This window comes from Mustelus asterias, chromosome 11, assembly GCF_964213995.1.
Source record: "Mustelus asterias chromosome 11, sMusAst1.hap1.1, whole genome shotgun sequence".
NCBI lineage: Eukaryota > Metazoa > Chordata > Chondrichthyes > Carcharhiniformes > Triakidae > Mustelus > Mustelus asterias.
Genome location: NC_135811.1, coordinates 109,477,311 through 109,492,146, shown reverse-complemented (window position 1 = coordinate 109,492,146; position 14,836 = coordinate 109,477,311). Strand labels below are relative to the sequence as shown.

The 14,836-nt window shown below is 45.9% G+C and overlaps 1 protein-coding gene across 2 annotated transcripts in view; it reads right to left on the bottom strand.

Annotated features, from left to right (window-relative positions):
* Window positions 1-14,836, bottom strand: part of smarce1 (SWI/SNF related BAF chromatin remodeling complex subunit E1) — a 59,740-nt gene that overhangs the window by 10,858 nt on the left and 34,046 nt on the right. For both annotated transcript variants that reach the window (XM_078224284.1, XM_078224285.1), the window contains 3 exons: window positions 14,549-14,720; window positions 4,353-4,525; window positions 1,992-2,093 (listed from right to left, as the gene is read on the bottom strand). In XM_078224284.1, the coding sequence (XP_078080410.1) occupies window positions 1,992-2,093; window positions 4,353-4,525; window positions 14,549-14,720 (447 nt within the window). The remainder of the gene's footprint in view (window positions 1-1,991; window positions 2,094-4,352; window positions 4,526-14,548; window positions 14,721-14,836) is intronic.

The window sequence follows — 14,836 nt, the reverse complement described above, 5'->3', positions numbered from 1 at the left end:
GCTTTTGGAGTGTTGCTCCTTCATCAGGTGAGTGAAGGAGTGGCGCTCCGAAAGCTCGTGCTACCAAGTAAACCTGTTGGACTTCAACCTGGTGTTGAGAGACTACTTTCTGCACCAATAGAAGGGCAAAGGAAATCGGAGATGCGCAAGAGGTCAGAATTGGTGGATTCCATGTAACAGCACAAATCTTTGTGTGTGGCGTGTAGGTGCTTGATTTTGCAGGTTGAGTGCAGTTTCCCAGGAGCTTGCCTGACACAACCTGCCTCAAAAAGACATTGTCTTGAGAATGTAATGAGAAAGTTTCTTCAGGTTGGAGGGGGCTAGCGGTTCAGCCCTGGTCCCTAATTCACACACACACACATCAGCTAGAGCAAAACTCAACTAAAGTGACTGACGGATCTCAATCGAAGGTTCTTACAGTAAGGGAGAATTACAAAAATCCCCTTGTTTGTTGACCAGGACACCATCAAGGTCAGTGTTCTTTTCCTTCTAGGATCTTTAATCCACTATCTTCTCTTCTCTCCTGTAGATACTGATCCCTGTTGGTGGAGGTGCCCTCAAATATCTTTTCCTAATGGTTACTAGTCAGGTATCAATGCCAGCAAATGAACAGCTGCAGGTTAACAGTCCACTGCACTGACATGACAGCACAGCCTGACTCTATCTTTACCCAACATTTGTCACAGGCATTGTGAACAAGGTGACTGAACACCAATCGATTTCCCCTTTCCGAGCCTAAAGGAAACTCTCAGTCCTAACCAGAGACCCAGCCAAGATCACCTAACTCAGGAGACCAAAACTGTGACTAAGTGCTCTGTCCGTATGTGGAAACAGTCGGCCCATGCAACAACTTGCTTAGGTACAAAGTCTGCTTTTGAGAGTGCAACAGTGCATAACATTAAACCTCAGAGCATATAAATTTTGCACAAGGTCAGCTAATGTACACAAAATAGTAAAGGGTCTGCTTAGAGAGTCAGAGTTTTACAGCACAAAAAGAGGCCCTTCAGCCCATCCTGTCTGCGCCAACTGTAATGACTTGAACGAGGCCCACGATGTAGACCTCTTGGAATATGAGCTCTCTGATTGAGGCAGAAATGGCTTGTCCGATCAGGGAGCCCTACTTGCGTATATAGTGTGTAATGTCAGAGTTAGTGGCACTCTGGATTTATACTCCGTACAAGGAAGTACCTGTCTGAGTGTTCTTGAGTATGAAAGTAAATCTAAGTTTGCTGAAGAGACATTGGCCTTGAAGGAGTTATTTCACTGACCATCAGGCCCCTATCTATTCTAATGCCATTTTTCAGCATTTGGTTCATAGCCTTGTATTGCTATGGTGTTTAAAGTGCTTTATCTGAATGCTTCTTAAATGTTCAGGGTTCTCATCTTTACCAGACTTTCAGGCAATGAGTTCCAGATTCCCACCATCCTCTAGGTGAAAAAGCTTTTCCTCAAATCCTCTCTAAACCTCCTGCCCCTTACCTCAAATCTATGCCCCCTAGTTACTGACCCTTCTACTAGGGAGAAAGGTTCTTCCTATCCACCCCATCTATGACCCTCATCATTTTGTACACCTCAATCAGGTCCCCCCTCAACCTTCTCTGCTCTAAGGAGAACAACCCCAGCCTAAAGCTTGAATACTTCTAAATTAGCTTTCCAATTTACACCATTATTCACATCAGTTCAACACTGAGTTAAGAATGGAGTTAACACCATCAGAAAATCTAAGCTTAATAGAACCATAGAACATTACAGCACAGAAACAGGCCTTTTGGCCCTTCTTGCCCGTGCCGAACCATTTTTCTGCCTAGTCCCACTGACCCGCACCTGGACCATATCCCTCCACACCCCTCTCATCCATGTACCTGTCCAAGTTTTTCTTAAATGTTAAAAATGAGCCCGCATTCACCACTTCACCAACCCAGACAAATAATACAGAGAATACCTTTAGTTACTGGATAGTTATAACTCATCAAGAGCAAACTGATTATTACCCGCTTTAGTTCACTATTAAATGACTCTGTAGTTTCGAGAAATTTCCTTTTCTTGTCTTGATGGCGCTCCTCAATCTGAAGGAGCTCTGCTTCCAACTTCCGCTAAACAAAAACATGAAAAAATATTTGGTGATCAATTATGTTCAATTATGCGACTGAAGATGAAGAAAGTAGTTAGGTATACGAAGAATGGTCTCCAAACTGCTTCAGAAGTTGTATTTTTCAAGATTTGCTTTGCATGGTTAAAAATGACAAATACCTCAGTTAACGGATATAAAAACAGAAAATGTTGGATGAACTCAGGTCTGGCAGCATCTGTGGAGATAGACACAGAGTTAACGCTCCAGAATGGGCATTCATGTGGATTTTTGGAGGGTTGCAATTACCTATGGTTCCTGTAGCCCAATACGAGGTCGGCACACAGGTTTAAGGAGATGCCTCACAGCGCCAGGGACCCGGGTTCAATTCCCAGCTTGGGTCACTGTCTGTATAGAGTTTGTACGTTCTCCCCATATCTGCCCCATTTCCTCTGGGCCTAGTTGGGTTGGGCCTAGATGGGTTAGTACAGACTCGATGGGCCAAATGGCTTCTAGTGAACTGTAGAGATTCTATGATGATTCTATGAGTGACAGCAAAAGAGGGAGTGATAAAAAATATTGGCTTAAAGATTTTTTTAAAGTAATTCACGTTGATGTATAGCTTTCATGCACAACTGCATCCTTCCATGGTCAAAGTTTCTATCCGGCAGGTAGAAGTAACGACACTGAATTTTAACTTACCCTGCCCATTGGGAAGAGGAGGATCAGTAAGGCACAGCACGGAGAACCCACAAGTTGGAGGTCCCCCACACATAGTGAAATTTCAACCCTTGGACAGAGAGGAGGGAAGTCTGGGATCAGAAATACATTGGCGGTCAGCGGCGGCGGGTTCGATCATTAGAGATTGCCGCCTATCACAGGGGGTTGCCCAGGCAGACAGGCTGGATACAGCAGTTAAGTCAGAAGGCCCTTAACCTCCTGATCATATAGCCCTCACCTTAGTTTAACTGCCAGGTTTCCTGAGGCTTGGGAAACCCAGCCTTTCAGTTACGTTCAAAACAGAGAATCACAATGATGCCAGCTTTCAATTAAAGTAGCAACCACCTCACTGAAGCAGACTGCCTGCCTGCCTGCTGTTCCATCTCCACTAAAACCCCAAGTGAATGGGTCGGAGTGAAGTTTGAATCAGAAATTTAACACTTTTAATCTTCTACCAAATCTGCCTGATTTCCATTGGTTGCAATCTGGACCAAGGGGCAAAGGTACAAGATGAAAAGGAAGAGGTTTATAGGATATAGATCAGTTGGAGACTTGGGCGGAGAGATGGCAGATGGAGTTTAATCTGGACAAATGTGAGGTAATGCATTTTGGAAGGTCTAATACAAATAGGAAATATACAGTAAATGGCAGAACCCTTGAGTATTGATAGGCAAAGGGATCTGGGTGTACAGGTACACAGGTCACAAAGTGGCAATGCAGGTGGAGAAGGTAGTCAAGAAGGCATACGGCATACTTGCCTTCATCGGCCGGGGTACTGAGTTTAAAAATTGGCAAGTCATGTTGCAGCTTTATAGAACCTTAGTTAGGCCGCAATTGGAATATAGTGTTCAATTCTGGTCGCCACACTATCAGAAGGATGTGGAGGCTTTGGAGAGGATACAGAAAAGATTTACCAGGATGTTGCCGGTATGGAGGGCATTAGCTATGAGGAGAGGTTGGAGAAACTTGGTTTGTTCTCACTGGAACAACGGAGGTTGAGGGGCGACCTGATAGAAGTCTACAAGATTATGAGAGGCATGGACAGAGTGGATAGTCGGAAGCTTTTTCCCAGGGTGGAAGAGTCAATTACTCGGGGGCACAGGTTTACGGTGCGAGAGGCAAGGTTAAAGGAGATGTACGAGGCAGAATCTTTACAGAGAGTAGTGGGTGCTGGGACTCGTTGCCGGGGGAGGTAGTGGATGCGGATACGGTAGTGACTTTTAAGGGGCGTCTTGACAAATACATGAATAGGATGGGAATAGAGGGATATGGTCCCCGGAAGGGTAGGGGGTTTTAGTTCAGTCGGGCAGCATGGTCGATGCAGGCTTGGAGGGTCGAAGGACCTGTTCCAGTGCTGTAATTTTCTTTGTTTAGTGTAGAAAGAACAAAATCTTTCAGTGGCAAATTCCATTATAAAGCAGACACAGAAATTCATAAATTGGAAAAGTTAACAGGAAGTGCAGAGTGAGGCAAGATTTCACTGGATTAATTAGCTCTTAATTTCCTTAAAGCTCCAACTGCAAAGGACAAAATGGACCCCATGACACAGCATTCACTCCATTACCTGGTGAACCATCAGTGATTGCACCTGCCGTTTTAAAACCTGCATTCGTGCTGTTGTCACCACAGATCGGACATCTGGGACCACACTCTCGCTCAGAATCTCACTAATCAAACGGTGGTTTCTCTGGAATCGTGCCGCAGAAATGTGCTTCATTGAAAAGCCATCATCATAATCTGAGAGGATTGGGAAAGAAGAACGTTAGCACAATGCAGGTGCGAGAGAAACTAGAATGACTAGTTGCGGAAAGTTTCTCAATTCCTCTCAACCAAAATTCACATGAACATAGGTCAGATTAACAAAACTAACAACAGTTATGCATTTGGAATCTGTTGTATACATTGTGAATTTCGACAATTTAGGTTTCTTGAGGCTTGGGAAACCAGCCTTTCAGTTATGTTCAAAACAGAGGATCACAATGATGCCTGCTCACTTTCAGTTAAAGTAGCAATGACCTCCTCGAAGCAGTCTGTCTGCCTGCTGCCCCATCTCCACTAAAACCCCAAGTGAATGGGTCGCAGTGAGGTTTGAATCAGAATTTTAACACTTCAACCTTCTACCAAATCTGCCCGATTGCCATTGGTTGCAATCTGGACCAAGGGGCATAGGTACAAGATGAAAAGGACAAAATGGACCCCATTCAACAATCCTGAACCCAATTCTATTCTTCCTCAGTTACAGCAAATGGTTAGGCCAGACAAATTTGATCTGGTGGAAGGTTAAAGTGATAAAACGTTGCTGGCAATCTGATAATGACACAGAGAATGCTGGAAACACTCTGCAGGTCAGGCAGTATCTGTGGAGAGAAAAACAGAGTTTTGACACCACCAGATCCAGCCAGGAGGCCAGCAACCCTCCATTGACAGTGGAGCAGCTGCCCATGGAAGATGCACCCAGGGCACACCCTCTCCCAGCACCAGCACAGACACTGGCACAGTTGGTATGGCACAGCAGTGAGGGTACATCACACTCTCTTGAGCAGAGGGTGGAAGCATGGAGTGCTCTGGATGCTGGCAGTCAGGAGTACCGGAGACCAGGACCATGCCGAGTCTGAGGCAGATGGAGTTGTCAATTAGAACTAGTAAATCATAGAATTCTTACAGTGCAGAAGGAGGCCATTCGGCCCATCGAGCTTGCACTGACAACAATCCAACCCAGGCCCCATCCCTGTAACTCCACGTATTTACCCTGCTAATATTCCTGACACTAAGGGACAATTTAGCATGGCCAATTAAACAAACCTGCACATCTTTGGAGTGCGGGAGGAAACTGGAGCACCCGGAGGAAACCCACGCAGACATGGGGAGAACGTGCAGACTTCGCACAGACAGTGACCCAAGCCGGGAATCGAACCCGGGTCCCCAACATGTGAGGCAGCATTGTGCCACCGTGCTGCCCACAATTAGGTGGTAAATGCTGGATGCCCTCCTGGTCCAGTGGTGTTCCCTGGGAAGAGCAAAATTATGCAGAGCTCAGCAGACAAGGATGATGAGCAACATATTGTGGTGGATATTGCAGGGTGGAGCATTCCAGGTGTTGGAACCTCATTTCCAGCAGCAGATCTATCGTCCTCTCCATCACCATCCTTGTGGTGACCTGGCAGCGAATGCATTTCTCCTTTGCCTATGTCCTGATGTTCCTGAGATGCATTATCAGCCACCTTTTTAAGGGATGCCCCTTGTCACGAAGCAAGCTGGAACTATAAGGAGCCTTGGCACTTGAGTGTCTCAGTATGTCGGCATCATGGGAGCTGCCAGGGTACCTCGCACAGGCTGTGGAACATGGGTCCTGTGGTCACAAACTAGCTGGACATTCATGGAGTGAAACCCTGTCCTAATGACAAAGGTGCCCGCTGGCAATGGATACATTGCGCCCTAGATGCGGGCAAACCCTGCAACTGCAGCGAATCCTCTGACCCACTCAGCCTGGTCGACTTGTTCACCCTGAAATGTATGAATGTTCTCACCTGTCTTAACAGAGCATCAGTTACCAACTGAGGTTACTGATCCAAAATATTGTCTATTTCTTTCTCGACAGATGCTGCCTGACTTGCTAAGTAATTTCAGCATTTTCTGAAGTGATTCCCTTGTTTTTCCTCCAGCCATTTCCGTTCCAAGACTGTCAGCGCTGTCCATGTCCTTCCTACCTCTGGTACTCTCAGAAAGTGCTATAGTATTTCATTGAAAGATGAAATTAAATTCATCTATATAAAGAGAAATTACACACACAAGCCTTGGGTAGGTGTCACACCAACAGTGGCCACTGCATCACTGGCTCTCTGATCCCAGGGAAGGCCCATTACCCAGTTAGAAAACTCACAACGCCAGGTTGAAGTCCAACAGATTTATTTGGTAGCACGAGCTTTGGGATCGCTGCTCCTTCATCAGGTCATGATTACCCAGTTAAGAACCTGAGTTACACTTAATACATGATGTGGAGATGCCGGTTTTGGACTGAGGTGGGCACAGTGAGAAGTCTCACAATACTAGGTTAAAGTCCAACAGGTTTATTTGGAATCACGAGCTCTCGGAGCGCCGCTCCTTCATCAGGTGAGTGGAGCCTGATGAAGGAGCAGCGCTCCGAAAGCTCGTGATACCAAGTAAACCCGTTGGACTTTTACCTGGTGTTGTGAGACTTCTTACTGTTCACTTAATACAGTGGGCCTTCCTGAAAAGAAGTGACACTGGCCCTTCAGAAGGTGGGCAAGATCCCTCACCTCCATTAAATCAAGCCCAGATCTTAAACACAAGAGGCTATTCAGCCCATCGTACTGTGCCAATTCATTGAATGAGTGACCCTAATTAATCCCACTCCCCTGCTCGGTCCCTGTAGCTCTGCAAAGTATTCCTTTTTCAAGAACTTATCCAATTGCCTTTTGAATCTACCAGTGAATCTGCTTCCATCATCCTACTAGACAGCTCATTCCAGATCACAACAGCTAGTGTAAAAATAATTCTTATCCCCCCTCTGGTTCTTTGCCGATTACTCTAAATTTGATACAGCATGAGTATCAGTTTCTCCCTGACAAACCCCACACGGCACTGGTGAGGCTGAACAGAGACTAAACAAAATAGTAAATGTCAAAAAGGAATGACCTCACATTTACCAACATTGTACTCCATCTCCCAAACCCTTACCCACTCACTTAGACTATCTATATCCCTTTGCAGACTTTCACCATCCTCTGCACACTTTGCTCTGCCACTCATCTTAGTGTCATGTGAACTTTGACAACTACACTTGGCACCCAACTCCAAATCATCTATGTAAATTGTAAACAATTGTGGTCCCAACACTGATCCCTGAGGCACACCACTAGTCACTGATTGCCAACCAGAAAAACACCCAATTGCACCCACTCATTGCTTTCTGTTAGTTAACCAATCCTCTATCCATGCTAATACATTACCCGTAACACCGTGCACCTTTATCTTATGTAGCAGTCTTTGGTGCAGCACCTTGTCAAATGCTTTCTGGAAATCCAGATACACCACATCCACAGGTTCCCCATTGTCCACTGCACATGTAATGTTCTCAAAGAATTACACCAAATTAGTTAAACATGACCTGCCTTTCATGAACCCATGCTGCGTCTTCCCAATGGGACAATTTATATCCAGATGTCTCGCTATTTCTTCCTTGATGATAGATTCAAGCATTTTTCCTACTACAGACGTTAAGCCAACCAGCCATAAGTTACCTGCCTTTTGTCTCCCTCCTTTTTTAAACAGCAGCGTCACATTTGCTGTTTTCCAATCTGCCGGAACTGCTCCAGAGTCCAGCGAATTTTGGTAAATTACCACTAATGCATTTGCTATTTCCCCTGCAATCTCTTTTAGTTCCCTGGGGTGCATTCCATCAGGGCCAGGAGACTTGTCTACCTTTAGCCCCATTAGCTTGTCCAACACTATGATAATAGTTTCTGCCAGAGCCTTCCTGTCATCAATGTTTGACATGTTATTTGTGTCTTCCACTGTGAAGACCGACACAAAATACCTGTTCAATGCCTCAGCCGTTTTCTCATTTCCAGTTATTACATCCCCCTTCTCATCCTCTAAACGACCAATGTTTACTTTAGCCACTCTTTTTCATTTTATGCATTTGTAGAAACTTTTGCTATCTGTTTTTATATTCTGAGCTAGTTTACTCTCATAATCTTTCTTATTTTTCTTTATAGTTTTTTTCGTGGCTTTCTGTTGCGCTTTAAAGATTTCCCAATCCTCTCGGTTCCCACTAATCTTTGCCACTTTGTATGCATTTTCTTTCATTTTGATCCCCTCCTTTATTTCCTTAGATATCCATGGCTGATTATCTTTTACTACAGTCCTTCCTTATCACTGGTATATACTTTTGCTGAGCACTGTGATCCAGAGCAGTATTCCTGCAGCTCCTGCCCCACAAGGGCATTCACAGCCCCACTGGTGTGTGGGGGGAGGGGGGTGATTATGCCCACATGACAAAATGCAACAATCTCAATAACGTCACCAAATCCTGCCCGCTCCTTTTAAATGAGGTTAAAATACGGCTCTCAAAACCCTAGGGTTAAGATTAGAAATGGTTAACTAGAGCCAGGTGCTGCCTCCATTTTAAACAACGCCAATCCCCACAACTATGCATGAATGACGTATTACATCAAAAAAGCCCTGGGAGAGGGAGGGGCAGTTAAAGCAGTCAAACACTTCTTTGTGAAAAGCAATTAGCAGCTATCAGTGCATCAAGCCAGCTTGGCAAATCCCAAAAAATACTGAAAATACTACCAGTGCCAAGGAGGTGGATATGATTCTCCGGAACCAAGTACATGAGCGGGTCTGAGAATCACCGAGACATCCACGACACAGAGGTAGCAAGATAAAAATCCTGCAGTTCTAAACCTTTGCTTTGGGAAGAAAATTAAATATGTATTTGTTACATAAAAATAGTTCTTCAAGGAAGGGAAGTACCGAGTAAGATGATACAATCTTGGCTGTTCCACATCAGTGTTGTTCCTGATGATGATTGAGACCAATAACCGTAAGACACATGTCAAATCATGTGCTGGGCCTAAAGGAATTTATAGCGAGTCCAAACAAGGCAATGCTATATTGCAGAAGCATTGAACAGAATTATTTGACAAAATTTATGATTGGATATAAACTAAAGTCACCCCACTGTACCATTCAGTCATGAGTTCAGGAATGTTTAAGAGCAGAGATCTGCTTTCATGTTTAAACAGTGACTGGTGCATAGCACAAGGACATAACAAACAAGAGCTTCTTTTTGGAGGCTGGGGGAGAGAGAAAAAATTTAGGAACTTGACTTTTTCACAGGGCGATACCATCCCAAAGTGATGAAGGAAATGACACTGGCCCCCAAAATCCTAGTCTGGCCCCATCTCTGAAAGTTCCCCCCATGTTGTGGCTCTGTTCCTATGTGCTGTGCATCCCATCAGCTACATCCCCCTACACGAGGCCATTTCTTCAGCTGCTTAGGCTCCTTATTCTGACCTTCCCTACTTAAACCTCCCTTGCTGCTCCACCACCCACCCTTGACATTCCTTACAACAACAGCTTTTATATAGCACCTACAGCAGAGTAAAACATCCCGAGGTGCTTAAATCACAATTGTTTCAAGCATTTCCCAGTGAAGAATCCTGTCCAAACTGCTAGAGGGTGTTGCAAACCACTCTAGCAGGGACCAAGGCTGGAATCTTTCTGTTCCATAAACCTCAGCTGCACCCACAACCATCAGATGACCAGAAAACCGGCAAAGGAATTGTAAGCACTGCTTTGTTTGGACTAATTATTTTGCAGAAGCATTGAATAGGATTTGTACCAAGCAACAGAAATAATATTAGTAGCAGAACAAATACAGAATAGACAATGAATACAGAGGCAGTGTTTACACAGCAGGCAGTATACATCCTCCAAGAGAACAAAGATCTCAAGCTTCAAAGCAGCACGGATCCCGTCTACCCAAAGAATAAAAATCTCAGTTAAATTAAAGAAAAAAAATCAGAAGATCTGGTTCACGAGTTACGTAAAGGTAAAGTTGCCCTAGTCCCAGATGACCTACGGCTGCTCTCTCCTTTGAGGGGGAAGAGCTGACTGCTGGTGATTTAACCTGAGGATCACCACACCTCAGGTGAAAGACAAGGTTGAGAAGGCGGGGCCTTCGTGAATAACCTCAGCCAGTACAGGAATTGAACTCACGTCGCTGCATCATGAATTAGCACCCCCCCACCCTCCCAGATCGTTGGCCTCCCTCCAGCCCAGACCGCTCCCTATGCAAAGTGGCAGCGGGAACCCCCCCACCCCCATCGATCGTCCCCTAGGCCCCACCCACAATAGGCCCCACCCCCTTGGCACTGACCAATGCCCGCTGGGCAGTGCCAATATGCCCCTGGGCATTTGCTCCTTGGGCAGTGCCGGGGACACAGGCTGGCACTGCTAGGGTGTCCATGCCCAGGAGACACCACCCCCCCCCCCCAAACGCCCTGGGGGGCCCCCAATTGCCCCTCCTTCATTCCGGCGGGGTCTCCCGCTTGTTCCTCGAACGTGGGGAGCTAATCTAAACCCCGCCGGAGTGAAATACTCTTGGCGGGGTGGGAGATGCTATTGGGCCCGACCAGTTCAGTGCCGGACCCGATAATGACATTTAAAATAGATTAAAAATACATTTAAAACAGATGAAAATCACTTACCTCTCTTTCCGCCAGTTTCCAGTGCGGTCCCAACTGCGCCTGTTCTCCGGCTCTGGGAGACGCACACGCTGCGAACCCACGCGTGAATCCCGTGAAATGGCTGACACGCGCATCTCCCGACCCGCCAGAAAATTTGCGGGTCGCGATGGGAGAATTGTGTCTCCCTCCCCCCTCAAAATCACCAGGGTGATAAGAACACATAAGAACATAAGAAATAGGAGCAGGAGTAGGCTATCTAGCCCCTCAAGCCTGCTCCGCCATTCAATAAGATCATGGCTGATCTGATAGTGGGTTCAGTTCCACTTACCCGCCCGCTCCCCATAAGCCTTAATTCCCTTAATGGTTAAAAATCTATCTGTGACTTAAAACACATTTAACGAGGTAGCCTCTACTGCTTCATTGGGCAGAGAATTCCAAAGATTCACTACCCTCTGGGAGAAGAAGTTCCTCCTCAACTCTGTTCTAAATTGACTCTCCCGTATTTTGAGGCTATGCCCCCTAGTTCTTGTTTCAATTGTAAGTGGAAATAATCTCGCTGCTTCTACCCTGTCTAGCCCCTTCATTATCTTCTATGTCTCTATAAGATCTCCCCTCAACCTTCTAAACTCCAATGAGTGCAGGCCCAGTCTACTCAATCTCTCCTCATAAGCTAACCCCCTCATCTCCGGAATCAACCTGGTGAACCTTCTCTGTACCCCCTCCAAAGCTAATATATCCTTTCTTAAATAAGGGGACCAAAACTGCACACAGTACTCTAGGTGCGGCCTCACCAGTACCCTGTACAGTTGCAGCATGACCTCCCTGCTTTTATACTCCATCCCTCTCGTGATAAAGGCCAACATTCCATTTGCTTTCTTGATCACCTGCTGCACCTGCAAACTGAGTTTTTGTGATTCATGCACAAGGACCCCCAGGTCCCCACCCTGCACCCCGATTGGTTCCCTGGGTCATGTGGCCGTTACTCTGAAGATGGATCCTTAAAAGGACAATCACCACATCCCCCCCCGCCCCAAGTTCTTTCATGCAAATGCCAATACTCAATTTACACAGTCCAAGAGAATTAAACACTTAGTTCATGAGTTTAGTCAATTATAAATGAAGTCTTTCAGAGGGTTTCCAAGTCCTTGTGGAGCAGTGTAATGCCTCTGTCTGGGTGCTTCCACAGGATTGCTGTCAACCAAAACCACAATGACAGGTGCCTCTTCAGGAACAGGCAGTGCAGTTCTCTGTTTCCATGGCGATGTCAGTTGTGCCTGCCACAAGATGGCCACAGTTCAGTGCTTGGATAATCAACAACATTCGCAGGTGACAACGTAGCCCCTGATGGCAGTACTGGCTGCTGGGGCAACTCTCGCTCTCTCAAATGGTCTACATTTCCAGACGATCCTTCTGTCTACATCCACTTGATAAGACTGGGCTCCAGTTTTGGATACAACAACTCCAGAGACGCAACTTGCGCCACTTCCAAAATTCCTCACATACACGGCTTCGTCCACTGAAAACCACCATGTTGACTGACATGAATCATGGTTTGAGTTCTGACTGCTTTGTCTGGCCTCTACCCTCCTGGAAAATTTGGAAATACGAGGCTCAGTCTCGTTTTGAGTCTTTGTTCATTAATAACTCTGCTGGCAGAACTCCCACTGTTGCATGTGGCGATTCTGGTCTCCAAGATCTCTCCTGATTGCTTCTTCAGGCCAGAGTTAAAGGTGTGGCTGGCTTGTTCAGCTGTCCATTGAATGCTGGATGGTAAGGCGTATTCCTGATGTGCTTTAGGCCATGGAGGGCGGTGAAATTTTGTAACTCAGCACTCGTGAAAGCTGCTCCATTATCAGACCTGAATGACTTAAGGGATTATGCGGGGCCTGGACAGAGTGGATAGGAGCTGCTGTTCCACTTAGTTGAAGGGTCAGTCAGGAGGGCACATAGGTCCAAGGTGAGGGGCGGGAGATTTGGGAGTGGGGGGGATGTGAGGAAAAACCTTTTTACCCAGAGGATGATGGTCTAGAATCTGCTGCCTGGGAGGGTGGTGGAGGCGGGATGCCTCACATCCTTTAAAAAGTACCTGGATGAGCACTTGGCACGTCATAACATTCAGGGCTATGGGACAAGTGCTGATAAATGGGATTAGGTGGGAGATCAGGTGCTTCTCGTGTCGGTATAGACTCAATGGGCCGAAGGGCCTCTTCTGCACTGTATGATTCTGATTCCATGGCCGGAAAAAAATTGGCGTAATCGCTCAACTGTAGAGTGCGATGTCAGAGACTTCATCTCACACACTACGATCCATTTTGAATGTGTATCAGCAATCAGCAGAAACATTGTGCCCATGAATGGACCAACGTCATCAACATGGATTCAATACCCTTGACCAGCCAGGCCACTCCCAAGGAGTCAGTGAGGCTCCAGCAGGCAACCTTTTGTTGCAATTAGCACTGTTCACAGTGCTTGACCAGGCTCACTATGTCGGCATCAATACCAGGCACCTAACATAATTCCTTGCGAGCATCTTCATCTTAGATATACCCGGATGAGCACTGTGTAACTCAGCTAGGAGCAACTCCCTCCCCGGTACTGGGACAACTACTCTGGCTCCCCAAAGTATGATGCCATCTTGGCAACTCATCTTTTCATATAAAATATGGTTTCATCTCTTCAGAAACTGGTTCATTAGCCCAATCCATTAACATCCTGTCCCTCACTTTAGACCGCAGTGGATCCTGACTGGTCCAGTACTTGACCTGTTCCACCAAGACTGGTAACGTGTCTACGAAATTCAAAACCATGACAGTTTCCTGTGATACTGGAGGAGGTGCAACTCTCTTGTAAAGGTAGGCTTCAGAATGATCAAGAGCAGGAACCACAGCCCAAAGTCACCAATATCAACTCCATAAGAAAGCTGGTGGGCCAGGGGAAGTCCAAATCTGGGATCTTCCTGTTGTGAACTGCTCTATCCTGGATAGAGCTAAAGAGCTCCATCAATGTTGCTGTGGTTATAATCATCCAGACAAAATGGATAACATTCCAATATTCCTGACTTCAGCTATTAGGTAGTGGACAGGCTTTGAAGGGTCAGGTGAGCCACTCTTCAGAGAATCCAGCCTGTCTCTAACAGGTGACTGTAACAGGCAGTAAAAAAAAGAGGCAATGTAGAGAAACACGTCAGTGAAATGAGGGGAGAGGAGAAACAAGCTGTAAAAGCAGGAGCAACAGGAGATGACACATTATTGACTGAGAAAATCAGTGCAAAAATATGTAGGAATTCCCACTGATTGGTCTTGTTTTTAATAAAGATATCATCCGATATGTTTGTGTTCCCTTTCTGTGGGTACCATGAACTGTCACGCCAATCGTTATGTATCTATATTCATCATTAAGGTTGTCGCCTAGTTGTCACAAAATGCAATTTTTAATGCATTTTGTAAGCTTGCGAGGACAGCTGATATGAATAATTAAAGTCTACAAGGCAGAATGAAATTCCATCTGCACCCAAAAGACAGTGTGAATAAGCAGTGCTTACCATCAGGGTCCTCAGCTGGCTGGATGCTCATGTAAGGCTCTCCTTTCTCCATCCGTGACTGCCGTTGGCGACTCTCTTCCTCAAGTGCTGCCTCAGCCCGGCTTTTTGCATTGATATAGGCGAGGTAGGCAGGAGAGTTATGATACGCTTTCATTGCTTCATTGTATTCGACCTGAAAATAGAAGCAAATCCCATAGAGTGGGAACAACCAAACACAGCAAGCCATTCCTCCTAAAGCCTATGATTCAACTCCAAGGTCACACAGCAATCTCGAGGCGACTACTTATC